Source organism: Siphateles boraxobius, unplaced genomic scaffold (assembly GCF_051911475.1).
Source record: "Siphateles boraxobius isolate OS27281-9 unplaced genomic scaffold, OSU_SipBor_1 6, whole genome shotgun sequence".
In the NCBI taxonomy this organism is placed as follows: Eukaryota; Metazoa; Chordata; class Actinopteri; order Cypriniformes; family Leuciscidae; genus Siphateles; species Siphateles boraxobius.
The window spans coordinates 36,109,927-36,125,000 of record NW_027509186.1 but is presented as its reverse complement, the minus strand read 5'-3'; the positions used below and the strand labels follow the sequence as shown (position 1 = coordinate 36,125,000).

General features: G+C 40.3%; 1 protein-coding gene across 1 annotated transcript in view; it reads right to left on the bottom strand.

The window, feature by feature from the left end:
- The window catches only part of LOC143715313 (calpain-9), a 27,217-nt gene extending 14,633 nt beyond the window's left edge, over positions 1–12,584 (bottom strand). Inside the window, exons 1-6 of the mRNA XM_077207022.1 lie at positions 12,102–12,584; positions 9,635–9,704; positions 7,247–7,365; positions 7,041–7,174; positions 5,550–5,721; positions 1,784–1,855 (exon numbers count right to left, since the gene is read on the bottom strand). Of these exons, the coding sequence (XP_077063137.1) occupies positions 1,784–1,855; positions 5,550–5,721; positions 7,041–7,174; positions 7,247–7,365; positions 9,635–9,704; positions 12,102–12,332 (798 nt within the window). The 5' untranslated portion in view covers positions 12,333–12,584. The remainder of the gene's footprint in view (positions 1–1,783; positions 1,856–5,549; positions 5,722–7,040; positions 7,175–7,246; positions 7,366–9,634; positions 9,705–12,101) is intronic.
- Between the last annotated feature and the right edge of the window lie 2,490 nt (positions 12,585–15,074).

Here is a 15,074-nt window from a genome sequence, read left to right as displayed (position 1 = left end):
AATTATGTTTGCAAAATGGAATGTTCGTTAAAAGGAAGAGTAGGCGATTTTCTTTTTTTTGTTATGCTGGGTTGAAAGTCTCTTTACATCCTGATAGCAATCACAAAGTTAAGTGGTCTAAATGTAATTATACGTATATATTTTGTCTGTGGAAAGTGTAGGACCATAAAAGGTTCATAAAAGAATAATTGAATTCGGTCCGAGAGCAACGATAGGATGTCCTACCTGTCAGCATGTATTTTTATTAAGGCTGGGAAAAGATTAATCGCGATTTATCACATCCAAAATAAAAGTTTGTGTTTACATAATATATGTCTGTGCACTGTGTATAATTATTTTTTATATATAAATACACACACATGCATGTATACATATAAGAAAAAATTGTTATTTATATATAAAATATTAATATATAATATAAATTATAAATAAATATATACATGCAAATATTTCTTAAATATATACATGCATGTGTGTGTGTATTTATATATATACAAAATATTTATACACAGTGCACAGACATATATTAGGTAAACACAAACTTTTATTTTGGATGCGATTAATCGTGATTTATCTTTTCCCAGCCCTAATTTTTATACCTGCGCAGACATCACACGTCATCCGTGTGTTTCATGCTATGAGTTAGACAGACGTCAGTCACCGAGCACCACAAACGAAACAGCAACAGCCTTTCACAGTTCCTCCTGAACCAAAACAACAAGCTTATGCTACGTTCACGCCATAACTACTGCCATTTGGAAGAGATGGAAACCCATGACGTTATTCTCGGGGCAGACTCAAATTTATCCCTTTCAATTGAATCTGCAGCATTCAGGTGATACAGGTCAGTACTCTTTAAGTTATGTTCATTATTATTGTAATGTTATGTGCTTTAAGACATGAGGTAGTTTAACGCCGTCTCTCGTGATGTTTAGTTTGCTCCCTGCTGTGTGTGTTCATGTGTTTTGGAGGAGGAGTGGCTTTGGAGAAGCTCTAAAGGGAGGGTCAGATCTTATGCTTTCAAAGCTAGCTTGCTATTGCTAGCCTGTTCGAAATTACCTACCCTACCTTTAATGTTCACATAACCAAGAAAAACTTTTTTTAAAACATAACTTTTTAAAAGTTCAGAAATAAAGTTTTTTATAACAATGAAAATGTTAAAAACATTCTTAGAACATATTTTTGTTAGCAGGGTATAAAGTTACCTGTATTTTTTTAAGTTAGTATTACTTATTTAAAACAACCCAGCTGCAGTGTCGTTGATATTACTTAGAATGCACAATATATATATATTTTTTTTTAAACATGAGTTATCTGTTTTTGCAAATGGACTCTTCTGTTGTAAATATTCTAATTGGGAGAAGGTGTGCAATAATAAAAAGTTTGTGTTAAACATTTAGGTTGCATTTGTGAGGTAATAAAAATGTAACTGGTTGCGTAAACTTGGCACATAATATCTAAATATCGATAAATCAATCGATATAGCCCTGAATCCAGTCGAATAGTATCGTGAAATTTTTTGAGGCATCGGCAAATATCGTATCGGTGACTGAGAGAATCGATATCACATCGTATCGTGATGAACTATCCGACACCCCTAGTATGTGCAATTCCAGACATATGCTAGTTCTTTAAGCTGATGGCTCCCTCTGGTGGAACTCAGAGCGTTAAAAAACACTGATGAAACATAAATCAAGAGCTGGTTTGTCAGAGACAAACAGAGAGAGAGAGAGAGAGAGAGAGAAAGAGAGAGAGAGAATCAAGGGAAGCATTTCACCCTCACCGTCTCCATGCCTGTCACTGAATAGGCATGTCTGAACAAAATCCCAAACTCATTGCTCTTCTCAAGGGGTCCCTGCACAAAGACAAAGAGACATGACAAAAGATTACATTCACAAAACAACAGCTGTCAGAAAAAAACACTTTCCTGGAACTCAAGAAAGATCCTTTTACCTAGAACACAACAAAGAAAAAAGACGACACGTCACTCACACACGGAAAACAGATATTTGCTCGCTCTACTGTCTACTTCGAGCATTATTGTTGTGAATTTATAAAATAATGCAATGCTGTGTGTCCTGGTGGTTAAAAATATGGGCTGCTGATTGAAAGGTTGCAGGTTCAAACCTGCAAGTTCTGATTAGTGAGCTTTAAATAATAATGTCACGATACCACACACAGGAAACCGGGGTAGATCCAATAGCAGTTTATTCGGGTAATCCAAAATCATAAAACCAGTCCAGGCAGGGGTCAAAACCAAAAGGCAATCCATAAACAAGAATCAAAACAATAAAAGGCAAGAACACAGACCTCCAAAGTGGTGTGACGAATAACAACGACTCCGTGACAAACACTAAAACAGACAGGGTATATATACACTCAAACTAACAAGGTGATGGGAAACAGCTGAGTGCAATGAACTGATGAGTGACAGACAGAATGCTGGGAAATGAAGTCAAACGTGAAAGACACCGTGAGAACGAGGACCTCTAGTGGCAACCCAGGGAACACAAACCAGACACTGTGACATAACCCCCCCTCTACGGAGCGGCTACCAGACGCTCCAAGACCCACAAAAAACAAACAAAACAAGAGACCAGGAGGGAGGTGGAACGGTGGAGGATCAGGGGGAGGGATGGGGGGCCAGGTCCATGGAAGGGAACAGAAACAGGGGGTGATGGTTTAGCCGGCGGCCAGGGCGAAGCAGACGGTCCATCGGGCGGCCAGGGCGAAGCAGACAGTCCATCGGGCGGCCAGGTCAAAGCAGACAGTCCATCGGGCGGCCAGGTCGAAGCAGACAGTCCATCGGGCGGCCAGGGCGAAGCTGACAGTCCATCGGGCGGCCAGGGCGAAGCTGACAGTCCATCGGGCGGCCAGGGCGAAGCTGACAGTCCATCGGGCGGCCAGGGCGAAGCTGACAGTCCATCGGGCGGCCAGGGCGAAGCTGACAGTCCATCGGGCGGCCAGGGCGAAGCTGACAGTCCATCGGGCGGCCAGGGCGAAGCTGACAGTCCATCGGGCGGCCAGGGCGAAGCTGACAGTCCATCGGGCGGCCAGGGCGAAGCTGACAGTCCATCGGGCGGCCAGGGCGAAGCTGACAGTCCATCGGGCGGCCAGGGCGAAGCTGACAGTCCATCGGGCGGCCAGGGCGAAGCTGACAGTCCATCGTGCGGCCAGGGCGAAGCAGACAGTCCATCGTGCGGCCCCGGCTCAGGAACAGACACTGGCTCCGGCTCAGGAGCAGACACTGGCTCCGGCTCAGGAGCAGACACTGGCTCCGGCTCAGGAGCAGACACTGGCTCCGGCTCAGGAGCAGACACTGGCTCCGGCTCAGGAGCAGACACTGGCTCCGGCTCAGGAGCAGACACTGGCTCCGGCTCAGGAGCAGACACTGGCTCCGGCTCAGGAGCAGACACTGGCTCCGGCTCAGGAGCAGACACTGGCTCCGGCTCAGGAGCAGACACTGGCTCCGGCTCAGGAGCAGACACTGGCTCCGGCTCAGGAGCAGACACTGGCTCCGGCTCAGGAGCAGACACTGGCTCCGGCTCAGGAGCAGACACTGGCTCCGGCTCAGGAGCAGACACTGGCTCCGGCTCAGGAACAGACACTGGCTCCGGCTCAGGAACAGACACTGGCTCCGGCTCAGGAACAGACACTGGCTCCGGCTCAGGAACAGACACTGGCTCCGGCTCAGGAACAGACACTGGCTCCGGCTCAGGAACAGACACTGGCTCCGGCTCAGGAACAGACACTGGCTCCGGCTCAGGAACACACACTGGCTCCGGCTCAGGAACACACACTGGCTCCGGCTCAGGAACACACACTGGCTCCGGCTCAGGAACACACACTGGCTCCGGCTCAGGAACAGACACCAAAACTGTAACAGCCACAAGAACAGACACAAACACAGAAACAAACACTGGTTCAGGAACAGGCGCTGGCTCTGGCTCAGGTACAGCAGACACAGGCTCCGGCTCTGGAACAGGCATTGGCTCTGGCTCCGGCTCAGGTACAGCAGACACAGGCTCCGGCTCTGGAACAGGCACTGGCTCTGGCTCTGGAACAGCAGACACTGGCTCCGGCTCTGGAACAGCAGACACTGGCTCAGGCTCAGGAACAGCAGACACTTGACTCGGGACCACTGGACTCGGGACCACCGGCACTGGGACCACCGGAACTGAGACCACCGGACTCGGGACCACCGGGTTGTTGGGGAGATACGAGGCCCTTCTCCTCCTCCTCCGTCCTTGATGGCGAGCTGCAGCCTCAGTACTAGACGGGACCAGGGGCGAGGACTTTGGACTGGACAGGACCAGTGGTGAGGAGGACCTTGGGCTGGACGAAACCAGTGGCGAGGGCTTTAAGATGGACGGGACCAGCGGCGAAGATCTTGTGCTGGGCGGAACCAGCGGCGAGGATCTTGAGTTGGACGGGACCAGTGGTGAGGACCTTGTGGTAGATGAGCCCCACGATGATGACTTTGTGCGGGGTGGAACCAGCGGTGAGAATCTTGTACTGGACCAGTCCGGCGGCTCCGGATCAGAAGAATGGAAAGGCGGAGGATGGTGTCGTGGAATTTGTCGACCACCTCCTCCCCTGCAACCTCCCCGAGTTCCGGAGAACTTTGCCAGACGAGTCCCCAGAAACGACTCACCATCTCTGATGGACGAGTTCGCTGAAGCCTTAGCCGCCGCTGCTTCTTCAGTCTGCTGGGCCCATAAGCCAAAACATTGAAAAATGTTTAGTCGAGGCGCTTCCTCCCCGACCTGCGAACCTCCTCTCTGTGGTCCCCTTCCTTCCCCATACACAGGAGAAGGGTTATGGAATCCCGAACTGCTGGATCTATTCATCGTGACGGAGTCGTTCTGTCACGATACCACACACAGGAAACCGGGGTAGATCCAATAGCAGTTTATTCGGGTAATCCAAAATCATAAAACCAGTCCAGGCAGGGGTCAAAACCAAAAGGCAATCCATAAACAAGAATCAAAACAATAAAAGGCAAGAACACAGACCTCCAAAGTGGTGTGACGAATAACAACGACTCCGTGACAAACACTAAAACAGACAGGGTATATATACACTCAAACTAACAAGGTGATGGGAAACAGCTGAGTGCAATGAACTGATGAGTGACAGACAGAATGCTGGGAAATGAAGTCAAACGTGAAAGACACCGTGAGAACGAGGACCTCTAGTGGCAACCCAGGGAACACAAACCAGACACTGTGACAAATAAGCCCTTTAGCAGGAAACAGAAACAGCCTATATAAATTCCAGCAGAGATGATAAATATAGGATCTGTTCTGTTCTTTTATTATCTAATTTTTTTTTACATAACCATTCAAAAGTTTGAGTTAAGATTTTTTTTTTTTAAAGAAATTAGTACTTTTTTTCTCAGCAAGGATGCATTAAATGAATCAAAAGTGACATTAAAGACATTTACATTGTTAAAGAAGATTTCTATTCCAAATAAATGCGGATCTTATGAAATATCTCTTTAAATAAGACGTGAAGAGACGTGAGACGTGAATGTGAAGAGTGTAAACCTGTGAGTTAGCACAGTTGATCAGAGCTCCTTTCCTTAGCAGGGAACGCAGAAACGAACCCAGCGCCCGAGGGAGAGACGCCACCATGAAAACCTCCGTAATCCCACCGGTCATGTCCACCATCGCCTCGTGAGGGAAACCCATATTCAGAGCGTTATAACCACCCTTCATCCTGAGAAAAAGATGAAAAAGACATTGTGAGCAACAGACAAAAGCAGCTTTTGTGCATGCGGAATACAAAATATTTCTTTTTTTTAAATAAATGCTGTTCTTTTCATCAAAGAATCCTGAAAAAAACAAGCAATGCATTCTCAAACATCTTTCTAGCCATGGCCTATATATACCCTATATATTTGGTGCAATAACCAGTAGTAAAGAGGAAGAGATGATTGGTTCACATGCCACTGGAACTGAAGCACTACAGCGATCTGTCACAACACATTAAAGAGAGTCAAAACTGTATTTTAGTAAGTGTTTATATATTTATGTTGAGGCAAAATTGACCATCTGAAAGCTAAGTGTTTTAAAAAAAAATGAAAAGTAAAAAAGCAGAAGACTTATTGCGAAAATTACATGGGAGGTGTGCTACAAATAATGTTTGGTGAATTTTTGTTCGCATCAACTGAAAACAATTGAGATTTAACAATTGATCTTGGGATTTAAGAATCAACCATTGCGGCAGAAATCTTATTATTTTTTTTTTTTTGTTGCTGTTTCTGACGAATATTTCAGGTTGATGAAATTTTGGTCCATCACTATTTTTATTGTATTTTAGTGATGGGAGAAATGAAGCTTTTGGAAGCATTGAATTATTTTAACCAATCCCCGTTGCGAAATGATTCACAGGTTTGAGGCGCTCGAAGCGGCACGCACTGGTGACCCCTGCTTATCAGAACGATGTAAATGCAGCGAAAACTCACCCCAAACATGCATAACATCTTTTTCAAATCAATTTCAAATATTTAATTGAAAGTTTAATCTGTTAAATGCAATTAACAACTCATTTAATACCATTAAATATGAAGTGCCTCTATAATATGCGTTAATTCATGAAACTATAGGGCTTGTTTTGTTTTTGTTTTATAGGGCTTGGTTAATCAGGTCAGAAAGAGACTATTAACTCTTTCCCGCCATTTATAAGACAATGAACAACTTCCCTGCCCCCAGTCTCAAAAACACGGTTTGAAATCGCTGGTGTTTCTGACGTCACAAACTACCTTGTAACCAATCAGATCAACGTGTGATCGTCAACGAGTGGATCTCTGAGCTGAGTGAGTGAGTGGAGGCGGGGCTCATTTGCATATTCATAGAACCGCGTATACTAAATGAGGCAAGGGTGTAGAGTTACATTCAAGATATTTTAAGGCATGAAGAAATAATTTTTTAAGGAAAAAACATTTAAATATGTCATTTTGGTGATCAAAGATGAGTTTTAAGGGTTAAAATGATTGACTACAAGGGGACTTTAAGGCACTTTTATGTGTTACTGACTTGGCATAAGCCTTCTCCAGCAAAGCGCTCCAGAATTCATCTCTGCTTGAGGAGTGTAGATAGATCAGCTGACCGTCACGTGTGGGCAAGCGGTCATCGACTCGCACCCGATTCCATTCACCATACTGCCAAAACTACAGGCAAACAGAGACACCATTAAAGCCATCATAACTGCTGTATTCAGTGCAGTAACACACACCACTAACCTGAAAATAGAAGCAGCCGTTGTAGCCCTTCTGAAAACCTTGGCCTGAGGGAACGACGCGATCCAGAAGGGATGGGTAGAGAGAGAGAGACGCCACGGCAGACAAGAACCAGCAATCACCTTAGAGAGAGAGTTAAAGCATCTTAAACCACGTTAAAACATGTTTTAGCTCTTTTTAATAGTATGTGGTCAATTGTTATACTTTAATACACTAGCTCCCGACATGCTTTAGGACATGTAGACGTGTGGTGACAGCACAGAACCAAAATTGTTAATCATGCGAATCAAGTGAACAAAAATAATCATAAAAATCAAACATTTAAATTGATTATTAACAAAATAATAATACAATAACACTCTCGGCAGCAAATAATTCCCACATATTTTCAGATTTTAACCAAACTGATACCCAAATTTAGATCAAAATGATCAACACTTTGTACACAATCTGATTTTTAGAAGTAAAAGTATTTTTACTATAATTGTAAAAATGTCCATCTTCCACTTATGAAGGTGGTTCAGGTCGTTTTAGCTGTAAAATCTTTACTGATTTTGATCAAGTAAACGTATTAACTTTTATAGCTACTGTTAGTAATATATCAAGATGGAAACTTACTGGGCTGAAGCGACTTTTGAAAACTAAGCATTTAAAAATAATCTTCCTAAGACATATTGTTGGCTGATATAGAGTGACGAATGAAATATGTATTTTATGTCAGTCGTCAGCAGTAGTAATACTGTTATGAAGATCTGATTCATTTACATTACAAGCAAGTTTTTGTCCATATAAACATCCACATCTGCAGCAAACTGCATATTTTGCTCAGTTTGGGCCTCTGAATAAAATTGAACTGTTTTTTCCTCCCATCTCCATATTCTGACTATATCATATGAGCCGTAAAATCCTGATGGATCAAATATGATACACTCACCAAAAACACATGGATATCTTTTTATATTTTATTTTATCAAAAGGTTCAATAAACTGTTTCATTTCAAACTTGATTTTTTTCCATACTATGGACGTCAATGGGGTCCGTCAACTGTCTGGTTACCAACATTCTTCAAAATATCTTCTTTTGTGTTCAGCAGAACACAGAAACTCACACAGGTTTGGAATAACTTGAGGGTGAGTAAATGATGACAAAATTTTATTTTGGGGTGAAATTTATAAATTAAGGCGGCACTGTGCAGGATTTCTGTTTTTGTCAAACAGCGATCCCTAGAGTCGCTGTAGAGTACTTGTATTTAACGTTACTGTCGTAAACACCACTCACGCAGAGCGTATCTGCACTCACGGCCTCTGCACTTCATAATAATAAAGTAGCCTACCGCGTTAGGCTTACCTTAGCCTAAATTCCAGATGACACCAATAAAGTGTATCATGTACGTCGCATTATTTCGCAGGGCTCTCAAGTTTTAAAGACAGGCAAGAGTGACATCCAGCCGACAGATACGTTTTTGTCATTGGTTGTTGCGTTAAATCTTACCCAGATACAATAGTGCTATTTTCTGATTGGCTATTGTGTAGCTCGACGAACAACACCAGAGGAGACGCGCTTGATTCCTGCCGGTTCCACAGTGAGAGCGGTGCAGCCAGAGTTTTGGCACATTAAATATATAACAAATAGTTTTTCAACATGAGAAATACAATGTGTGGCGGGAGAGCCTGACAAAAGACCGAAATGAGTGACTGTCACGCTCAGTGCGTGACACTTGAGAGCCCTGAATTCGTAACAATGTCCGTTATGATGTTGTTAGACATGATTATTGCAATTTATCATAATAGTTTGCAAATTGCGCTCATTTACACTATTTACAACATATTTTGGGCGACCCGCCGGCCCAAAGTTGCAAGGGTGGTTTTGCGGCTCACAGGCACCAGGCGGGTGCGAGACGACCACCATTCAACACGAAATCAGTAATATAAACATTACAATGACTCCAAAGCTGTTCGGTAACGGTAAAAAAGTTACTTAGTTCTGCTTTAAAGTCCCCCTGTGGTGAAAATCAAGCTTTTAATGTTGTTTATATGTCTATGTGGTGTTTTAATGTGCTTTAAGACAAACCATGTGTAAATTCATAAGTCAACACCATTACTGAGTATTTTCTCCTTAAAACTGCAGTGAATCAAAAGACAGTCTCAAAAACACGGTTTGAAATCGCTGGTGTTTTTGAAGTCACAAACTACCTTGTAACCAATCAGATCAACATGTGATCGTCAACGAGTGGATCTCTGAGCTGAGTGAGTGAGTGAGTGAGTGGAGGCGGGGCTCATTTGCATATTCAAAAACTGTGTGTTACACGAGAACCTGCAAAAACCTGCAGCACCTGTATTATTCTCAATGCCAACTCTTATGGTTTAAATAGTTGAGGATTAAGATCTCACTCAGAACTCCCTGGCAGACGTCCATGCGTGTGGCTCCATCCACAATAAACTGGGGAAACGGACACATCTCCTGGAAAAGAGAGGAGAAAACACAAAGGATAATTTTAGGATCAAAGGATATTTAAGAAAAAGAATGACTGCACAGAGTTTATATGTATATTTGGTATGACATGAGTAAAATGACAGAATTTTGTAATTTTACTCATGTCACTCCAAAATATGTCTACACTCTAAAGAAATATGGTTCTTTAAAGGTTCTTTACATGTAGTAACAGTTCTATTTAGTACCTTATATTCCTGAAGAACTTTTTATATGCTGAAATGGTGTTTGAGTTTAGGGTTTTTTATTCTCGCCTTTTTGTTTTCAAATCTGTAACTGTCAAAGCCTCCTCAATACTGATTTTCTGGAGCTCAGCTATACAACTACACACAGACTGTCAACATACTCTCAAAAGGTAATGATTTCTTTCTTAAAATGTCTATAAATTATAACTTTAAATTTTTTTTTATAATTTCCTAACAATCATGTCTTTTTCTCTTTTAGTTTAAGTGTGAGTAGCTCTGTTCAGTTAAGGGTACTCATCTTCTCTTCTCCACAAAGTAAGTAACAGAGATATGGAATTTATGATCCATAATTTTGATTTTTTTTAAATTATGACTTTATGCCTAAACATACCCAGTCAAACATTAAAGGTATACCATGATTTTATATCACTTTTCGCATTTTACATGGTAAAGGGCTTATTCTGTCCATTTTAGCTAATTTTGGTTAAAATCAACTTAAATATGAGTCTGTTCCTCACATAAAGCTATGTATCACTTCAGAACACGTAGAATATAATGCATGAGTCAAACTGATTACTTTTATGATATTTTATGGTGCTCTTGGTGGTGGTGGTGGGGGCTTACATTGAACTTATATGAACTGTATTTTTATTAACGAACATCAACAAATGTGTTGCACATTGTAAATTAATGTTCGTATATTCATTAACTAATGGGACTTTATTGTGAAGTGTAAAGGACCCAGAAGCCAATAAACTGATCTGAAGAACCTACACAAGAGAAAGGATCTTTATGAGAAGAATTTTCTTTGCTGGACCGAAGGTTACATGAAGAGCAGTAATAGAAATATTGCAGTTGAGGAACATCATTATAAACATTCAATTTCTAAACTGTTTCTTCCTTTGGGCAGATTGTGTGTGTGGCAGCTGCTCACCAGACACAAGCCTGGACAGATCACACTCAAACACACTCAAGTCCCTGACATTTCAAACACCCCCTCAGTTTCACACAGTTTGCTTTTATATGCAGCAGTATGACGTAGTTAAAGATTTAAAACTGATAGCACCGCTCTTTTGATCGGGATACTTCACTCCATGGGGACTGTTCCTCAAATCCAAATGTGGTCTTTAGCTCAAACCCTGATTAAACTCACCTGTCATTTTCATGTTATTTGAGGCCCTCCAGCTTCTAGATATCCTATAAACCTTACAGCAATAAAATACCCAACAAAACAAATGCTAAACGCCATTAGATATTTCTGCATCAGAATAATGTGGCATTATAAAGTTATGCACAATCTGAGACATAAATAATGGAAACAAACGTCACATAATGTCTGAATGTCATTGCATTATGTCTGTCTGCTGTCTTTAAAATAATGGCATATGCTTATTTTTAATGCAATCACATTCAGATATAGTAAGTGTGGCTTAAGTGACCAAATACTTTTTTATTTCTTGGTGCATACTGAAAAAAGTTTCAATGGGCTTCTATATAAATCCCAAGGGTTCTTTACTCAATTTTTTTTTTAAACTTTATGCCAAAAAAGGTTTTTTATAAGGAGAAATGTCTTCAATTATTGCATCATGTTTAACAGGTTATTTCAATCTTTTCTTGTGGTACACTCAGAAAAAAAGGTACAAAAGCTGTCACGGTGGCGGTACCTTTTCAAAAGGTACTTTTTTTGCCTAAAGGTATTGCTAGGAACAAAAGTGTAGCTTTTAAAAAAGGTATTGCCCCAGTTACAGCTCTTGTACCTTTTTTTCTGAGAGTGTAAAGTATGTTTATGTGCTGCTTAATAAAAAAAACTAAATAAATAAAAATACTTCATTAAAAGTAAGTCATGACAGGAATCCCTAAAAGGTTATATTATATATATTATATTATAAGTCCCTGACAGAACCCTTTAAGGTTCTATATAGAATATTTTCTGCATAGTGATAATATAGAGATAGTGATAGTGATAATATAGTGATATTATCATAGTGATAATATAGAGAATATTTTCTGCATAGCCGTGCGTCCAAATACTATAGCCTATAAAAGAACATTGCTTACACAGCAGTTATCAGAGAAGAGTTCAGGATGCCTGTAAGCATGTTTGTCTATATGTAGATTGTATGTCAACACTCATCTTTACACAGTGCTCGCAGGAGGAGGTGTGTGCTGGTACTCGCCTCACCTTTGGTCGTTTCCAAACCACATCGGTCTGAATCGGCATGTTCTGCACCGGGAACCTCGCGTCCATGTACAGGCCGTCCTGCAGAGGAATCCCGGAGCTGGGAGACCACAGAAGAGTAGGGCTGCCCAAACTCTCCCAGGGGTTCGAGTCGGACGAGTCTGTGCTCGACTGTTTCCTTGTTATGGACATACTGGACTGCGTCAAAAACTCCTGCCTCGGGGCTTGGCTCATCGCGCGCGCTTTTAAACCTTCTCAATCTAATGCTAATGTGTTTGGAAGCGAGTGTGTGCGTGAATGCAGAAATGCGCAATTCGAGTTATCCCTAATGTCAACAATGTCAGCGAGTCGTCGGTGTGTGGTAAAGTGCGCTTATAAAGCAGGTCTTCCTCACTTCACCTTTAACCAGCAGCTCCTCCCTCACCTGAAGCGCTGCTCTCGGGTACTCATAACAAACACTAACTGTCAGAGAGAAAACATCTGTCATGATCAACGACAACCTGTACCACACTGGAAAATGTACCATACATTTATATAGCAAAAAGCGTATAACAATTATGAAGCACAAACCCAGCTAACATGGAACTTTCTCATGCAGAACTTTGGCTAATGTTCTGTCAAGGTTCTTTAAAAGTTATGAATAAACATTGACGTTAATAGAACGTTCGTTCGAAGTCATCTGACCTTTAATACTGTACTCAAAACTCCAGCACTAATACATCCTTTTATGGAACGTTTTTTTTAAAGATAGGTTTATAGTTGGATGTTCGTCTAATTCTTTTTAAATGTTACTGTTGCAGAGAACATTCAAAAGTAACGTTCCCATAATGCTTGAAGAATAATCAAATGGAATGTTCTCTTAACGTTTACGACAAATAAAACCTTTTAAAACATTTGAAGAACTGGATGATTGAACCTTCAGGGAACATTCAATTCAGAAATAACATTTTACCAACAACAACACACACACACATTTATACCAACAACAACACACACACACATTTTAGTTACTGAGATGCAGAAAGCAAAACAGAAATGGGAAAACAACTAAATGAGCAAAACAATGTCTTTGGGAGAAAATATATTTTTAATAACAGTAATAAAATCACACTTCTTTGGCTGGTTAGAATTTATGGACAGTAAATTTTCTCATATCAGCCAGCATTGGCATGCAGGTGTGGCAAAAAATTCATTTTTGGACCCTCAATCCATATCGCCCTTCCTTCAACAAACACTGCTGTGTAAAGGACTGACATGTAAAAGGTCAGATCTTTATTGTATAGACTGATGTAAAGAACTTGATGAGCCAGTAGACCAGAGAATAGAGACGAAGGATCAATTTCACAAAGCCTGTCGACAAACAAGAAGACACGTCTAGATCATATTTCACCCCAAATTCAAATGCACTAACATTGAGGGAAACATTCAAACATTTGGTGGCAGTAAGATTTTGAGAATATTTTTAAAAAATCTCTACTGCTTGCCAAGGCTGCATTTATTTGATCAGAAATACAGTAAAAACAGTGAAATATTATTCGAATTTAAAAAAAAAACGTTTTATATTTGAATATATCCTAAAATGTAATTTATTCCTGTGATGTAAAGCTGCATTTTCAGCATCATTACTCCAGTCTTCAGCGTCACATGATCCTTCAGAAATCAGTATAATATGATGATTTGCTGATTATTATCAATGTTGAAAACTGTTGTGCTCCTTTAAATTTTTTCTGAATAGAATGTTCAAAAGAACAGCATTTATGTGGATCTTTTGTAACATTATAAATGCCTTTAGTGTACTGGCATAAAGCAACGAATTCCAAATTTGAATAGTACAAAATTGGTGCAAAAATATTATTTCTTCTTTAACCTGATTATGTTGTGAACAGAACCTTTAATGGTAAATAATTACATTTTTTGACAGATGAATTTAGAAAAACGGCCTTTATGCTGTGGTTTAATAAAAACAACAAAAAATCATCTGTTGTCATGAGGAAACATTTACAGTACCTTATTCATTTCATATACGTGTTTATCCAAAATGACTTGCAAATGAGGAACAAATGCTTTTCACCCTGAAGCAACAGTAACATGAGAAGCGTTTCCTTATAGTTTCAGAATGAAGACGTGATGGTGAAACAGTAGAATAGGGTTTAGTTTAGGAGGAAGTTGTTTTTAAAGAAGTGATGTATGGGTTTTATTATTGAATAGTTATACTGTAAGTGTTTTTGCCTTTGTATTGTAAGTCTTATGTGATGTATTGTCATTGTTTGATGGTGGTGACTAACATTTCTGAGAGAAAAGTATTATTGTGATCATGATAGTACAGTAAGTGTGAAGAATGTGCTTGTGGAAGAGTTGATGCTTCTTGAAGATTAAGAGAGAGAGGTTGAAATGTGTAAAATGTGAAATCTGTAATTGAAATGCATGAACATAACCCACAGGTACCAGTTAACCGACAAATTATGATGAAAATAACTATAAACATCTTTTAGATCTATGAAAACTAAGTTATAGTGGCAAACAGTTTAGAAATGTGCCTGAAGATGAGAGGAATCTGAGTGATCATTCCTGCTTCTCCTGGTCTGATAATATCATAATGTCAAATGTAAACATAAGCATGTCCTCATCATGATTTACAAATAAACCAATGAGTGCAATGAACATCCGTGACTGCTCATCAGAGGATATTATGTGTTTAATATGCATATGACATTGTGAGGTCACAGGTTTATGAAAAAATGTATGCAATGAAGATATTTTTAATCCTATAAAGCCTTCTGTATCATATTTGATACATAATTATCCACATGTTTTCTGATGTTTCTGAAATAAATATAAGATAAACTTTGATATTGTTAGTAATATTTCTAGATGAATACTTACTGAAGTAGATTTACTTGATTATCCAGACATCATTTTATATCCCGAGCCTCAGTCATGATCATCAGGCTTTTGAGGAAGATTGATTTGTTTATC